At 32.3% G+C, this 14,666-nt stretch overlaps 1 protein-coding gene across 1 annotated transcript in view; it reads left to right on the top strand.

The window, feature by feature from the left end:
• The first annotated feature begins 1,550 nt into the window (after positions 1-1,550).
• The window catches only part of LOC105620425, a 48,345-nt gene continuing 35,229 nt past the window's right edge, over positions 1,551-14,666 (top strand). Inside the window, exons 1-2 of the mRNA XM_012201920.1 lie at positions 1,551-1,793; positions 7,040-7,206. Of these exons, the coding sequence (XP_012057310.1) occupies positions 1,719-1,793; positions 7,040-7,206 (242 nt within the window). The 5' untranslated portion in view covers positions 1,551-1,718. The remainder of the gene's footprint in view (positions 1,794-7,039; positions 7,207-14,666) is intronic.

Below are 14,666 nucleotides of genomic sequence, written 5' to 3'. Positions count from 1 at the left end.
ATGTTCATATGTTGTGTATGTGCAGGAATACAGTGAGTCTGCATGATTTATGCCATTCTACATAAGCGAAACTTACAGTATAAAATGATTAATATATTTTAAACTTTTTTCTGATATATCTAAGAATATGAAATATCATAGATAAAAAAATTAAAATTAAGAAATTACTGAATAATAAATATATGTATGTAAATAGAAATAATAATGATCAAAATCACTTTAGACGCAGTTTTGTCTTAAATTAAAGAAAGATATATTCAGCTTTATGCATCCATTGCAACTGATATGTATTATAATTCAGCAACTACTCATTTTAATTTATAGTATTTTTCTTTACAAATGAACTACTTTATATAATTACTTTATATAATTAATGTGTATTATGAGATTGCTCCTCTCTGGATATGTAATTGAAAATATTAGGAAGGACCTTGTTGTCAGAAAGATTAAAGACCGACTTCACCACGGAAGAAACCGTTTCTGAAAACAACCGGAAATGTCGAATCAAGTGTGCCTCTCGAGCGCGGGTGGCACGAGTTAGATTTTTTACTGATTTCACGCCTGGGGTCTGCGTGCGCTACGCTGCAAGAAACCATGAATGGAACATATTTATGGTTAAGAGATATGTTAGCGGCATGATATCCGCTCATCACATATAATCAGTAAAAAGTATGTTAGAAGTTAAAATGTTACATTACAGAACGTCTGTAAAGAAAAAAGTACGTGATCGTGAGCGCCTTTTAAATTCGACGCCAGACATTCTTTTTTTCCTGATTAGTACTTAAATTTTTCCTTATACACTTTTTCTTTCTTTCTTTTATAGAATTTTCTTCTTATCTTTCTTTATTAAAGAAATAAAAAAAAATAAGGATTTTTTCTTATTTATCTTTTTTATTTCTTTTTAAAAATATTTTTTAGATAAAACTTCTTTTTTTTAAGAAAATTATATATATAATATTTATCTGCATTTGATATACTAATCCTTAAAAAATCTAATTTCTAGAGAAATCTAATACTGACTAATTTAATACGTACTGAAAGATAGTAATAAATTACTTGTTTTTAATATTAAAACCATTGTTGTTTAGTATTTTTAGTACTCTAAACAATTTAGCACTCTAAATTAATTACAGTTTTTCAGTAATAAATTGGCCAGTATTAGTATTCTATAAGGAATGCGATATTATAATCGCCAATTATCTCTCTTTAATAAGATACGTAAATTTAAAATAAACCTTTCAGTTTTATTTAATTAGCACTATTATACTATGAGATATTTGAATATAAAATTTAAGTTTATGTTCTATTATACTTTTATAATATTACAATATCTATAAAAAATTACATATCCGAAAAAGGTTTAATGATACACCAAGAGAAGATATTATCTCAAAAGAAATTTATCGGGATATTATCATTATGTGCAATATATCAGGATAAATGATCGAAATTAAACAAACACGCAACTCTACATGTAGTTTGACTGCAATCTCTTAGACAACAAGACGGTCATTAAAGCCTGGTATTCTCTTCGTGTTACAGCGGAATCGGATATCTGTACTTTTGCGGCGAGGACGGAGCATTTTCACGTCACGAATAAACCATCGACGAGACTGTTCACGACGAACACGAGACCGAAGGCCCTAAGGGAGTTGTACGAGTTCGCTGCTATAGTCGCTGTACGAAGTTTGGATTCCTTAAGGAGGGATGGCAGCTCGATGGATATGTTTCTTTGCACACCGATCCTCGGTAAAAGGAGACGGGACCACAGCCTCGACATCGAGTCTAGAGTCGTAAGTATATTCTTCTCTCTTTCTCTATGAAAAGGAATTAATCTCTCTGATTAATATTTTTCGCGATTCAAATTAATTTCAGATTAATCAACGTCAAATATTTTCTTTCAATTCTACTATTATTGCAGCATTGTTTAATATAATAACAGTTAATTTTTCAAGATTCTAAGATCATATAGTAAACAATACTTTATGTTGATCCTGTAATATACATATACATATATCCTGTAATATACATATATTTTGAATTAAATAACAAAACTAGATATACATCAACAAATCCATGGGTTTTTGAATTTAGAATAGAATAATAAAATATAATGAATTAAGAAATAAATAGCTTTTGAATTTTTTTTAAATTTAATGTTTATCTGAAAATAAGAATTTACGATTTGCTAAAATCTGTAATAATTTTACTGTGCGATTATTTGATGGTGTCTTACTAATGGCACGTAATGTAATCTTTTTGCCAAATGAGAAAGTTGCACAAGCAACGCGTTCATGTATATATTTTTTCAATGAGTTATATAACGATATACTTGACTCGTCGTCGTAGTTACACCCATTCCCATTAACTCCATGAAATATGGAAGAAACTGAGTATTGAGTTGAGACATTTAGTTATCGGATGACCGAATACAGAGATATACATACAGCATGAGTCAATAATCCTCAACACGAGATATTAACTTACATATACTAAGCAGAAATAAATCTGACCTCTTTGCCTACTTAATTCACCATAATTAACTTTCATCGTATAATTCATAGAAGAGTTCATAAGATCGACTCCCCCCCTCTCCCTCTCTCATTTCTTTGAAACAGCAATCATCGAGTAATGTTCCCTTTTCACTTGGCATCAAATGTATCTCGATTAACTTGTATTTTTTTTCTATACTTGAATCGGCGTTAAATCGACTTATATCAAACGAGAATTATCATTCGCGACACACAATTATAATATGACAATACTATATTTGATAAACGGAAGAGTGTAAATTCCATAAATTATCTCTTGTTAAATATTCAAGGATGATTTTTATAAATAAATTTATAAATAAATTTTATAAATAAATTAATTGAATGTGGATATACATATAAATTCGATATTTGGTTTTATGAAACAACATTGAATTTTGATATTTATTTTAACATTCGTTGTATTAAAAAATACAAATTAATTTAATATACTAATTTATAACTCATAAATTATTTTTTTTGTATATTAATTCTGTACATTTTGTCACATTTAGAAACTTTTGTAATATAGAAATTGATTGCGAAATAATTAGGATGAATGCATATTTTTAAAATCGCTATATCTCTGAGTTTATTTTTGTTTTTCGAGTATATGAGAAATTAAAACTTGCACAATGGTCTAACCGTTTTCACATATTAATCGCGAACAACGGCTAGTACATTGCGTGGAAAAGTTGGCAGACGGTCGGAACCCAATCCGTTCCGTATTCTGTGCGTGAAACCCGCCCGGTTGGCGAGGTGACACTCTGACAATGATTAACACCTACGCAGGTGCCACGTAAAGCATGTCGTTTGTCCTTCTCTCTTTACCGCGGCGTTGAGTTTCCCGCAGGGTGAACAGGAGGTGACCCTCTTGTTGCGGGCTCCTGGATCCCGCGAAAGAAAGAAAAAGTGAATTATTTGTGCTCTGGGACGAAGTCACATAATGACTATATAAAGTATCTATAAGTGAATATAATATAAGATTTTTCAGAATCTTTTTACTTCGTTATAAAACATTTTTATTGAATTATATGCATATTTACTTTATGCATATATACTTTATTATAAGATGCAAATATGTAACGCGATAGTTTTTTAAGACTTTTTCTACACTTTTTTTCTGCACGATTGTCTTCAGCTCCAATAGAACTATTTGACACTATAAAGCGACATTATAGGGATTAAGTTAGTTCATGATCTGTTTTACAGACAGGTACGGCGGGTTACACTGCAATTTTAAATTTAAAATCATATTATGAATTCATTAAACAAACAAGCGTACAAAATAGCACAATTCTCACACGGTACGAGAAACACCATTTCTTTAAGTAATTGCTGTGTTTAGTTGACTTATATCTAATTATCTAAGCAATTCTCTGTAAGTATCAATAGATTGATTCATAAGATTTCATCATCAAGAGAGAAAAAAAATATAGAGGAAAGTCATCGATATCGACATAAGAATCTTCTAAAGACACTTCCTTATTTTCGGAAACTAACTATTGCACTTTATAATATCAATAAAATCATATTCTTAGCTAATTAAAAAAAAAGTATAAACTTATAATTCGTATATTTGTGGCTTGTTTATATCAGCTAAAAATGAATTTTACGAATGCAAAAACAAAAGTCTTACGATTTTCTTTTGCAAATTGCGTAGTTTAAATAATAGTGACTATATTATTGATAATATTACGTCATTTTAAATGCTTGTAGTTTCAATCAATTCTCTCTATTTATATTATTTTTTTCCCTTAATTTTTCATAATATGATTTTAAATTTAAAATTGCAGTGTAACCCGCCGTACCTGTCTGTAAAACAGATCATGAACTAACTTAATCCCTATAATGTCGCTTTATAGTGTCAAATAGTTCTATTGGAGCTGAAGACAATCGTGCAGAAAAAAAAGTGTAGAAAAAGTCTTAAAAAACTATCGCGTTACATATTTGCATCTTATAATAAAGTATATATGCATAAAGTAAATATGCATATAATTCAATAAAAATGTTTTATAACGAAGTAAAAAGATTCTGAAAAATCTTATATTATATTCACTTATAGATACTTTATATAGGTAATTCCTATTGTATAAAAGAAAAGTAACAGAAATATAAGCATTACTGCCTACTGTGTCAATTTCGGAATCCATTTTGTCAGATACTCATTTTTGTTTATCTTACGAAAAAATTAATTATTGCAAAATTATAAACAGTATTATAAAAACTACTTATATTATCTGATAAAAGATATTTTTTAGTTTGTACTTATGTTTTTAAAGTTTTATTTTTACTTTTTATTTAAGAAATATTGTTTAAAAACGAAGTGGTATGTTGGTATATCGGCAGTATTTTCTCTATGTATAAGAATACTCTTTTATAAAAAATATCTTTTATGTACACATTTTATAATTATATCTTTTTAAATACATTGAATATGTAGAGTAATTCCGCTATATACGAAGCACCTATTAAAAACTTAATTTCTTAAATATTATTTACTATTAGCGTTTTCTTTTGAGATACACTGAGTGTAACCTCGCATTACACTGGTGCACTGCTGCACTGGTGAGCGATAGTGCAGCCAAGAGAAAACGCTATATGTTTATAATAAACGAATTATATATTAGTAAAAACTTTGTACTGCCTGCTACTATGAAAAAAATATTAGAAATCCGAAATATTAATTTTTTATATTAACAATAAACTTTTTGAAACCCTTGCATTTTTGCTGTGTATCCTATAGGAGTAGATATATGGCTACTCATAAGGAGGGGGGGGGGGGGCTATGTATGGTTCAGGAAAAATTTACAAATAATGCATAAATAAGTTGTAAAATGACACAATAACTTGTAAAATATGTTTATAAAGTTTTATTAAGGAATAAGAAAAAAATAATACATATGTATATGAAATGCTAAATAATAATTATAATCTTCCTACATATATTACAATATTATGACATGAGATACATATTTCATATAATGCATTTATTGCATTTAGTGCACTGAATTCAATCTGCGCACTTTATATGCCTTGGGCATAAATTCCACTCGGTATGCCATATATCCCAAACAGGTGAGATATACAAGATAACCAAATAAACAAAGAATATGAAAGCAAAGCACTTATATTTTGCTACACAATATGCTTTACTATTCCACTACACGTATATATCACAAAATAATCACTATGTCTTTTACACGTCCTACATTAATCATTTTATGTAGATTATAATTTATGATGGCATTACTTATTACAGTGACAAATCGATTCAACTCACAATAAATTCATTAATATTAACAGTAAGAAGCTGAAATCATAACACAATACTAATATAACAGAAAGGCAGTAATAGAGTAGTTGCGGGAAAACGATCCCCACTCCTTCTATTTTTTTCTGACTTCTGTGGCGTAAATCCCAGCGCGATGTATTAGGTGTACAACTTTGCTTCCGCCGTTTTTTTCCGAAATTCGAGGCTTTATTATAAAAAACTGGTTATACATTTATGATTCAAAGTATTGTCCATCGCTGGCCACTACTTTCTCCCATTTTTCGGGTAGCGTACGAATCCCGCGTCGAAAAAACTGATCATCTTTTGAGGCTATCCACGAATCGATCCAATTTTTTCTTCATAAGACCGGAAGTGCTGGTCAGCCAGGCCGTGTGCCATTGATCGAAACAAGTGACAGTCAGAGGGAGCAACGTCTGGAGAATACGGCGGGTGAGGTAGGACTTCCCATTTCAACATTTCCAAGTATGTCTTGACCACTTTCGCAACGTGGGGTCGAACATTGTCATGCTGCAAAATCACTTTATCGTGTCTCTCGTTGTATTGCGGCCGTTTGTTTTTCAATGCTCGGCTCAAACGCATCAATTGCATTCGATACCAATCGCCTGTGATTATTTCAGTCGGTTTTAACAGTTCATAATACACTACGCCGAGCTGGTCCCATCAAATACAGAGCATGACCTTGGACGTCATAATCACCGTTCTTGAAGCGTTGAAACCACTCACGACACGTTCTTTCACTAACAGCGGCCTCACCATAAGTATTTGAGAGCATTCGATGAGCCTCAGTTGCAGATTTCTTCATATTGAAGCAAAAAATTAAAACCTCCCGCAAATGACGAGAATTTGGCTCGTAAACTGACATTTTCAATCGAGAATAACTTTATGATGCAGACACAAATCGACTAATATTTCTATGAGGTTATGTTGACAGATGCCCAAGTTTATTGTATGACGTCTATGATCTATTTATTTCGACCACCACTTACCGCTAAAGCCATCTATAGGAAAACGGCGGAAACAAAGTTGTACACCTAATATTTGCCGGAGTTACCCTATATAAAGTTAATAATTCTACAAGTTTTATATTTTCTGTCCATAATGTTTAAAGAGGCAAACGTGATGATAAATCAATATAAATAATTAATCGATATGAGTATAAAAAGAAATATTTTATAGAATGGTAACTTTATTTGCGTGTATTGTTTTGTTGCAGCCGGCTGCTATCGAAGATCTTCGAAGATGGACATCCACTGAAGCGCTCGGTGATGTCACTGTACCGCCGGACTGTGCATCCAGAATTTTGGGCGACACGACAAGCGATGATGCTGTCGATCACAAGCTACCCAGTCCCGAGGAACAGGTTCAAGCCATCGCGCTCAAGTAAGCGGTTTATCTCAATATGTCACTTAATTGCTGAGAGAACGGAAATTGTAGAAATCGCCGCATGAAATAGAGACTGACAGAGATCGGAACATCATTTTCATTATTGAAGATGTGATTTATGAATGATAATCTTAATAAAGATATATTAAAGATAATAAAGAAAAAAAAAAATAATTACAAAAATTTATTTTCGGCATATGTCATTAGATTTTAGATCTTTATAGTTATATAAATATTATAGTTATATAAAGATACATACAATTACAGACAAAATTGAGTGAACAGATAGTGGAAATAATTATAAACGAAAATTAGTTAGAGTAGTATTACTATTATATAAATTACTATTATATAAATTATTTATAATATATAATATTATATATATTACTATTATATAATTATTATTATATGTTTTATATATTACATATTTTTGTGATAGATAGATTATTTAATGAATAATTGAAAATAATATTTACATTTTTGTACACGCAAATTACATTATTGTACACGCCATATTGAACGAAAAAATCAGGTAATTGTCGAAAGACGAAAATAAGTGGACACTTGGTTAAAACGTTAGTAAGACAAAAAATGTAAACAAATATAATGCGTAGTTCTCCTTTTCACATAGTAGTTTCAAATTAACTATTTAATTCCAATCTAGACTGTGCAACATATCATTTTTGAATAAATAATAGAATATCCGCAAGAAAAAAAATTTCAAGTCAAATTCGTCATTTAATTGTTTCAGAAGAAATTAAGTTACCTTGTGATAACGCAGAAGTACGATGTATCCAAAAATGCCCTAGAAAAAATTTATAAAAAATATTTGTTGTATAATATCGTAGAAAATTTAAGAAGTCATGGACGCAAACATTGTACTACTGTACAAGAAGACTGTTGAATGTTCGTCAATGTCGACAGACTCCGAGGATTGCATCACGAAATATTGTTGAAATATTAGAATTGAATGTGTCATCAAAAATAATAAGGCGGAGATTGCACGAGGCTGGATTAAAATACTGCAAACCTAGAACAAAATGACGGTGGCATGTTAACATATATACTTTTTAGCAAAAGCTAAACATTCTTCATATTTATTTTATTAATGTGTGACTTTGCAGTATTTTAGTCCAATATTTAGGTTTGCAGTATTTTAATCAAATTTTCTATGGTATTACAACAAATATTTTTCATAAATTGTTTCTAATGCACTTTTGAATACATCGTACTTCTGTGCTATCACACGGTAACTTAACTTCTTATGACAATCCGAATTAAATAGCGAATTTGATTTGAAATTTCTTCCGAACATTCTATTATTTATTCAAAAATGATATGTCTTGCACAAAGTCCAGAGTTTGGAACTAAATAATTAGTTTGAAACTACTAAGTGAAAAGGAGAACTACGCATTTGTTTACGTTTTTTGTCCTATAGTAATGTCTTAAGTATTCACTTATTTTCTCTCGACAATTACTGATTTTTTTCGTTCAATATGGTTTGCACAAAAATATAAATGTTATTTTCAATTATTCACTAAATAATCTATGTATCACTGTTAAAATTGATATACCTTTAGGAAAAACGTAGATTTTAATTCTTTTATTAAATATAAAGCAAGAAGAGTGTGAAGGATAACAATTTTGAACTACATTATTTTATTGCTACTGTTATTATGATGAGGCACAGTCAACTTATAAAAACATAAAATCATCAAATAAATAAATTGATTCCATCGAACACGAAATGGAAGAATAAAAATGGCGGTGGTTACTCACCGTAACGTAAAGAATAATTAAGTACAATAATTACAATAATTACAATAACAATTAAGTATTACAATAACAACAGTATTTCATCCAAGAATGATATTAAAACCAATGCGTATATCCGGATTTTCGGATAATTAAAATGATGATAAAGTTGTACGTCACGATCTTCTTTTAATAGCTTCAATACAATCTATGATCCTTGATAATACACCAGAAGGGAGGATTGTCATGAAGTACACTTGATTCATTGATCCGAGAGCTCAAAAATCCTGTGTAAGTGAGCACTCTACGAGTGCTAGCTGTGCTTTTGAGGTATGATATTCAAATCCTTGATTGCTAAGCTTAGCGAGAGTTTGACTAAGTTGGGCTTGTGAGGCCTCAATCACAGAGAGCACTTCTAGACTCAACTCTCATAAGACCGAGCACTTCTAGACTCGACTTTTGTAAACGTATACACGAGAGAGTTCTACTAGACTCGAGAAAAATCAAGATGGATGGAAAAACGAGCAAAGAAGGGATCTTGTTAAGACAAGATGGACGTGCATTAGCATTCCCATCTGCAGCGCCGCCTCTGCCTATCCAACTTATAATACATTGTTACCAACATACACTAAGATAAACTTCGAGTAGCAACTTTAACTTCCGCCCGCCTTCATTAACAGAGTTAATGAACAAGAAAGAAAGAAAAATATCACAATGTTTCGTAAGAAATTGGAAGAGGACATACCTTCTCAACAGAGTGTTTTAGTACTGAGGTGTGAGTCCGTATGATAACAATTGGAGTAAGTCCGTCAGTTCCAGGATGAGTTTGAATCATTCACCCGAGAGATCATTTGCAGGATGGATACTGTTTATCGACCATAGGAATCAGATTCTCGATAGCTAAGGAGAGTATGGATATGTTCCATTTGTATCTAGCATAATAGTGTTGCAGACACTTTTTGGACCATCTAGTCCAAAAACTTTCTGTCATTTGTCGTATTAATTACCACTTAGAAAGGTGAGAAAATTTAATGTGTTCAATGGACGGTTCGAGAATGACAGAAGATGCAGTCTATTAGAAAATGACCGAGTATTAAAGCTTGGAGATCATCAGGAGTTTTTATTAAGACGCTTAGAGGCTGGGAATTCAGCACCACCTCTATTTGAGTCAAAAGAATAGTGAATTCTTTATAGGTAAGTGAATTATTTCCTACAATTCGAAGAAGATGAAGCTTTACGGATTTAACTCTCGCTTCCCATTTTCCAAAATGTGGAGCGAATGGTGATTAAATCGCCATTGTGTTCCGTCATTGGCCAGCAGAGTGGCGAGTAGTTTATTTAACTCTTGAGTAGACAATGTGAATAATCATTGCAGCTCTGCATTAGCACTCTTAAAATTATATAAATCCCCCAGTCATTGGACGAAATAGATATCACGTCGAGCGGTAAATCTTTTAAATGTAACTATAAATCCTTCTGCAATATAAGCTGTAACGAGCTCCAAAGCAGATGTAACAAAGAGCGTGATATATGCCTTATAAGTTTTGGCATTTTTTTCCCTTCCATATTTTGATGACGAATGGACCAGCATAATCTACCCCGATGTGTGTAAAAGATCTTGAAAGTGTTATTTCTGCAGGCAATTGTCCCAATTGTTGTGCTCTCTTTCGGTAACGTGGACATCTTACGCATTTAAGAATAAAAGACCATACTGAAGATCGTCCACCTATGATCCAATAGTCTTGAGAGACCAAAGCTCTTATATAATGCTCTTGTATAATGCTCTTGTATAACCTTGGCAGATATAATAATCAGCGAAAGGAGCCCTAGTGGATCAAATAACCTAACTATAGTAGATAAGATAATTCTTTTAGTTACAATTTCTGTTCTAGATAAATTGAAAATAAAATATCTGGAATACATCCTTAGACGGTTGCCAACATAATTCCAATTTAAGAGTGTGAATGATTAAATCGTTCTCAATTTGAACGTTGAAATCACTAATTTGTCTTTCCATGGGAACGCTTTCTAGAGTCTTAGGATTGCTGATCTATTTTTGTAAGCTAAAACCATCCGCCCAAAGTCGTATGAGTTGATCTATGATTTTGTATCTTTTCAACGCAATCAGCTCATCGCCAAAGACATCATCGACGTATCTTCCTCTTTTCAGTACAGGAATCGCTAAAGGATACTTCGAATCCTTGTCTTTTAAAAGTTGCAAAAAGACATGTAATGAGAGATACGGAACATAAACTAAATCATATGTGACCGTAGTAAGTTCGTAGGTGAGAAGTCCCTTGTCTGGATCCATCCACAAAATGAGCTGAAATGCTCAATGGTCTGAATGAACTTTTATTTGACGAAACATTTTTTCAGTGGAGAACACGTAACGAAATAATCGGAACTATAAAAGTATATCAAATAAGTCGGTTTGCAATTTTTCTCCAGTACATAAAAAATCGTTCAACAAGTATTCCGAAGTGGTAGGACTGGAACCGTTAAATATAACTTCGTACTGAGACTTTGCTCTCTTAGGATGCCATGATATGACAATAACCGAAGGGGACGACTGATCATTTGGCACTTCATGTGTTGCAATCTTTCGTATTCATTTAAGAAGTCTTGAGAAATCATAAGCGCGCGCGAAATCAGCATTAATTTCAAATTTCTCAATTCTCAATTTCATAGCGAGTCGTAATGCTTTGGTATGAGATTTTCCTAGGTTTTCAATCGATTGTTTAAAAGGAAATTTAACGATGTATCGTCCTCGATTATCTCTAGAGTGTGCAGATTGGAAGTGGTCTTCACATTCCTAATCTGCTAATGACAGACGAGAAGCTCTAGTTAAGGGAAGTTCTTCTAGAGTCTAAAATTTGCGTAATAGATTGTAAAGTTCGTAGTTCAAGATGACATGAAATCCGTGAATAATCCTTATAGCAATATTATCATTGACGGGACCAGAAATAATCCATCCAAATTTTGTTCGTTGTGCGATGGGAGAACTTTTCTGTTCCTTAATTATACCTTCTTCTATGATCTGACTATAGACATCTGTTCCTAGTATTATGTCTATTGAACCAGGAGAGTGGTAATTGGGATCTGCTAATTTTAAATCACTTAGATACTTCCACGAGTAGGAGTTAGCAGCTACTTGAAGGAATCTAGGAAGTTAGTTTCTTTCTATATGTAAGCTGAAATAATGAGTTTATAATCTGAAGCGAAATGACCAGTGTATGGATGTAAATCCTTTCGTCTTTGACGACATTTCTGAGCGCCTATTTCTATCAAGGAAGATGTGAGTGCGTGCGACGCAGACGCAGTCTTTGAACGAGACGTTCAGTTACTAAAAATATCTCCGATCCAAAAGTGCTCTTATATTGTAAGTTTCTCCAGAAAGAAAAAAAATGATAATCTTAACCAACGGTTGCGAGTAAAACATTAGGCAAATTAGCAATATGTTCAACTGAAGAATGTGCTTCTATCGCTTATGGAGATCTTTGCAGTAAGTTCCATTACCATAAGCTTAACTGGAGATTTTTTATCCGACATTTGATGAATTGTAGTATGATACTTTGCACTTTTAGCAACGTTTAGTACTTTTACACTGAGCAGAGCGGTGCAAATCTAAACAGTTATAGCAGAGATTGTGTTTTTTGATAAGCTCCAAGCGCTGTTATACTGATTTATTAGAATAATATGGACACGACGTCGGATAATGATTTTCCGAACAAATGGTACATTGCTTTGTGTGATAGTGTCGCTATCCTTCGATTTGCCATGATAATGGGATTTTGTGAAATTCTGGTGTGGTTGAGAACTAAAATTTATTGATTGAGATTTTTCATAAGCTTTTAAAGATAATAAATGAGATACAAGAAAATCACTAAGCTGAGTCTAAGACGGAAGTTCCTTGGATGAACCAAAATGTTGCTTCCAAGCGTTAACGGATTCCGAATTGAGTCATTGCACAGTAATAAAGATCAGGAAGTCATCTCGGAGAGATTGGACGTTGCAGATTCTCAAAAATTCGGTAGATTTGCATAACATGAGTGTATAATTTTTTTCAACTCACCAGCTGATTCTTTTGTTGCGCATGAGCGAAAGCAAGGATTGTAACACTGCGTTGACTAATAATCGTTTGTTTTCATAGTAAAAAATTAATTTTACTAAAAAAGTTCGTACGAGATTAAAGATTCTAAAGATATGCTTTCTGAAAATGATCTGCTGATAACATAGTATTTTTTAATAAAAGAGCAGACGATCCGGCAAGATTAGTTTTTAGATATTGCAGTTTTTCTATAAGTGATAACGTGAGATTTTTTATTACAAAGGAATTAAACAAATCTTTAAAGGATAACCAATCGGCCAATATACCATTAAATTTAGGAAGATCAATGCGAGGAAGTCGCGCATGGTAAAGAAAAACCAGTAACCCTGAAGAGGATAAAGAGGCAGAGGAGTTGATTGAAGTTTGGAATGCTTTCCCGGTCCTGTTCCAATAGAACACAAAGTGCATTCAATTTCTCGACTAATTTGACATAATGTTCATGTGTTATAGCAAAGAGATTGTTTGTAAAATAAGAATGATTATGTATATTCAACTTATCGTTTGTGCACAATTCGTGATTGCTTTGTGTTCCAATGAAAATTGCTCCCAGTCATCTTTCAGAGTAGATAGGCATGCATGAACTCTTTGTAAGGTTAGGATTGTCAAACCATCTTTCGTAAAGTTGTCATAAGCATGAGCTATGATCTCTAAAATGAGCTGCTGCTCAATATGACCGTGAATGAGCCTCATCTCTCCTTTACAGAATCCGGCTCAAAGGACCAAAATGTTAAAATTGATATACCTTTAGAAAAAACGTAGATTTAAATTCTTATATTAAATATAAAGCAGGGAGAGTATGAAGGATAATAATTTTAAACTAAATTATTTTATTGCTACTGTTATTATGATGAGGCACAATCAACTCACAAAAACATAAAATATCATCAAATAAATAATTGATTCCATCGAACACGTAATGGAAGGATACTGAACCAAAATGGCGGTGATTACTCATAACGTAAAGAATAATCAAGTATTATATATATATAATAATTACAGTATTTCATCCAAGAATGGTATCAAAACTGCGTATATCCGGATCGGATTTCCGAATGATTACTAAATGATAATAAAGTCATACGTGAGGAGCAAGCGTAAGTTTTTTGTGTCCTTAAATGCCACGATATTTTTTTAATAACTTTAATGTTGTCTATGATTCTCGATAATATACCAGAAAGGAGAATCGTCATGAAATATACTCGATTCACTAATCCGAGATAGCTCGAAGGCCCCATGTAAGTAAGCGTTCTATAAGTGCTAGCTATGTGAGACACGATATTCGTATTCTTGATTGCTAAGCTTAGCGAGAGTCTGACTAAGTTGGGCTTGTGAAGCCCCAATCACAGAGACTGAGCACTTCTAGACTTGACATTTTTTGTAAATGTATACACGAGAGAGTTCTACTAAACTCGAGAAAAATCAAAATGGAAAAACAAGCAGAGAGGGGAGGTTATTAAGATAAGATGCGCACGTATCCCCATCTGCAACGTCGCCTCTGATCCAACTTACATTGTTACCAACATACACTAAGATAAATTCGAGTAGCAACTTTAACCAATCAAAGATATGTAATATATAATATAAAGCATAGTTA

Source organism: Atta cephalotes, assembly GCF_000143395.1.
Source record: "Atta cephalotes unplaced genomic scaffold scaffold00026, whole genome shotgun sequence".
Lineage (NCBI taxonomy): Eukaryota > Metazoa > Arthropoda > Insecta > Hymenoptera > Formicidae > Atta > Atta cephalotes.
The sequence above is the reverse complement of the archived record's forward strand: the minus strand, read 5'-3'. Positions and strand labels throughout refer to the sequence as shown.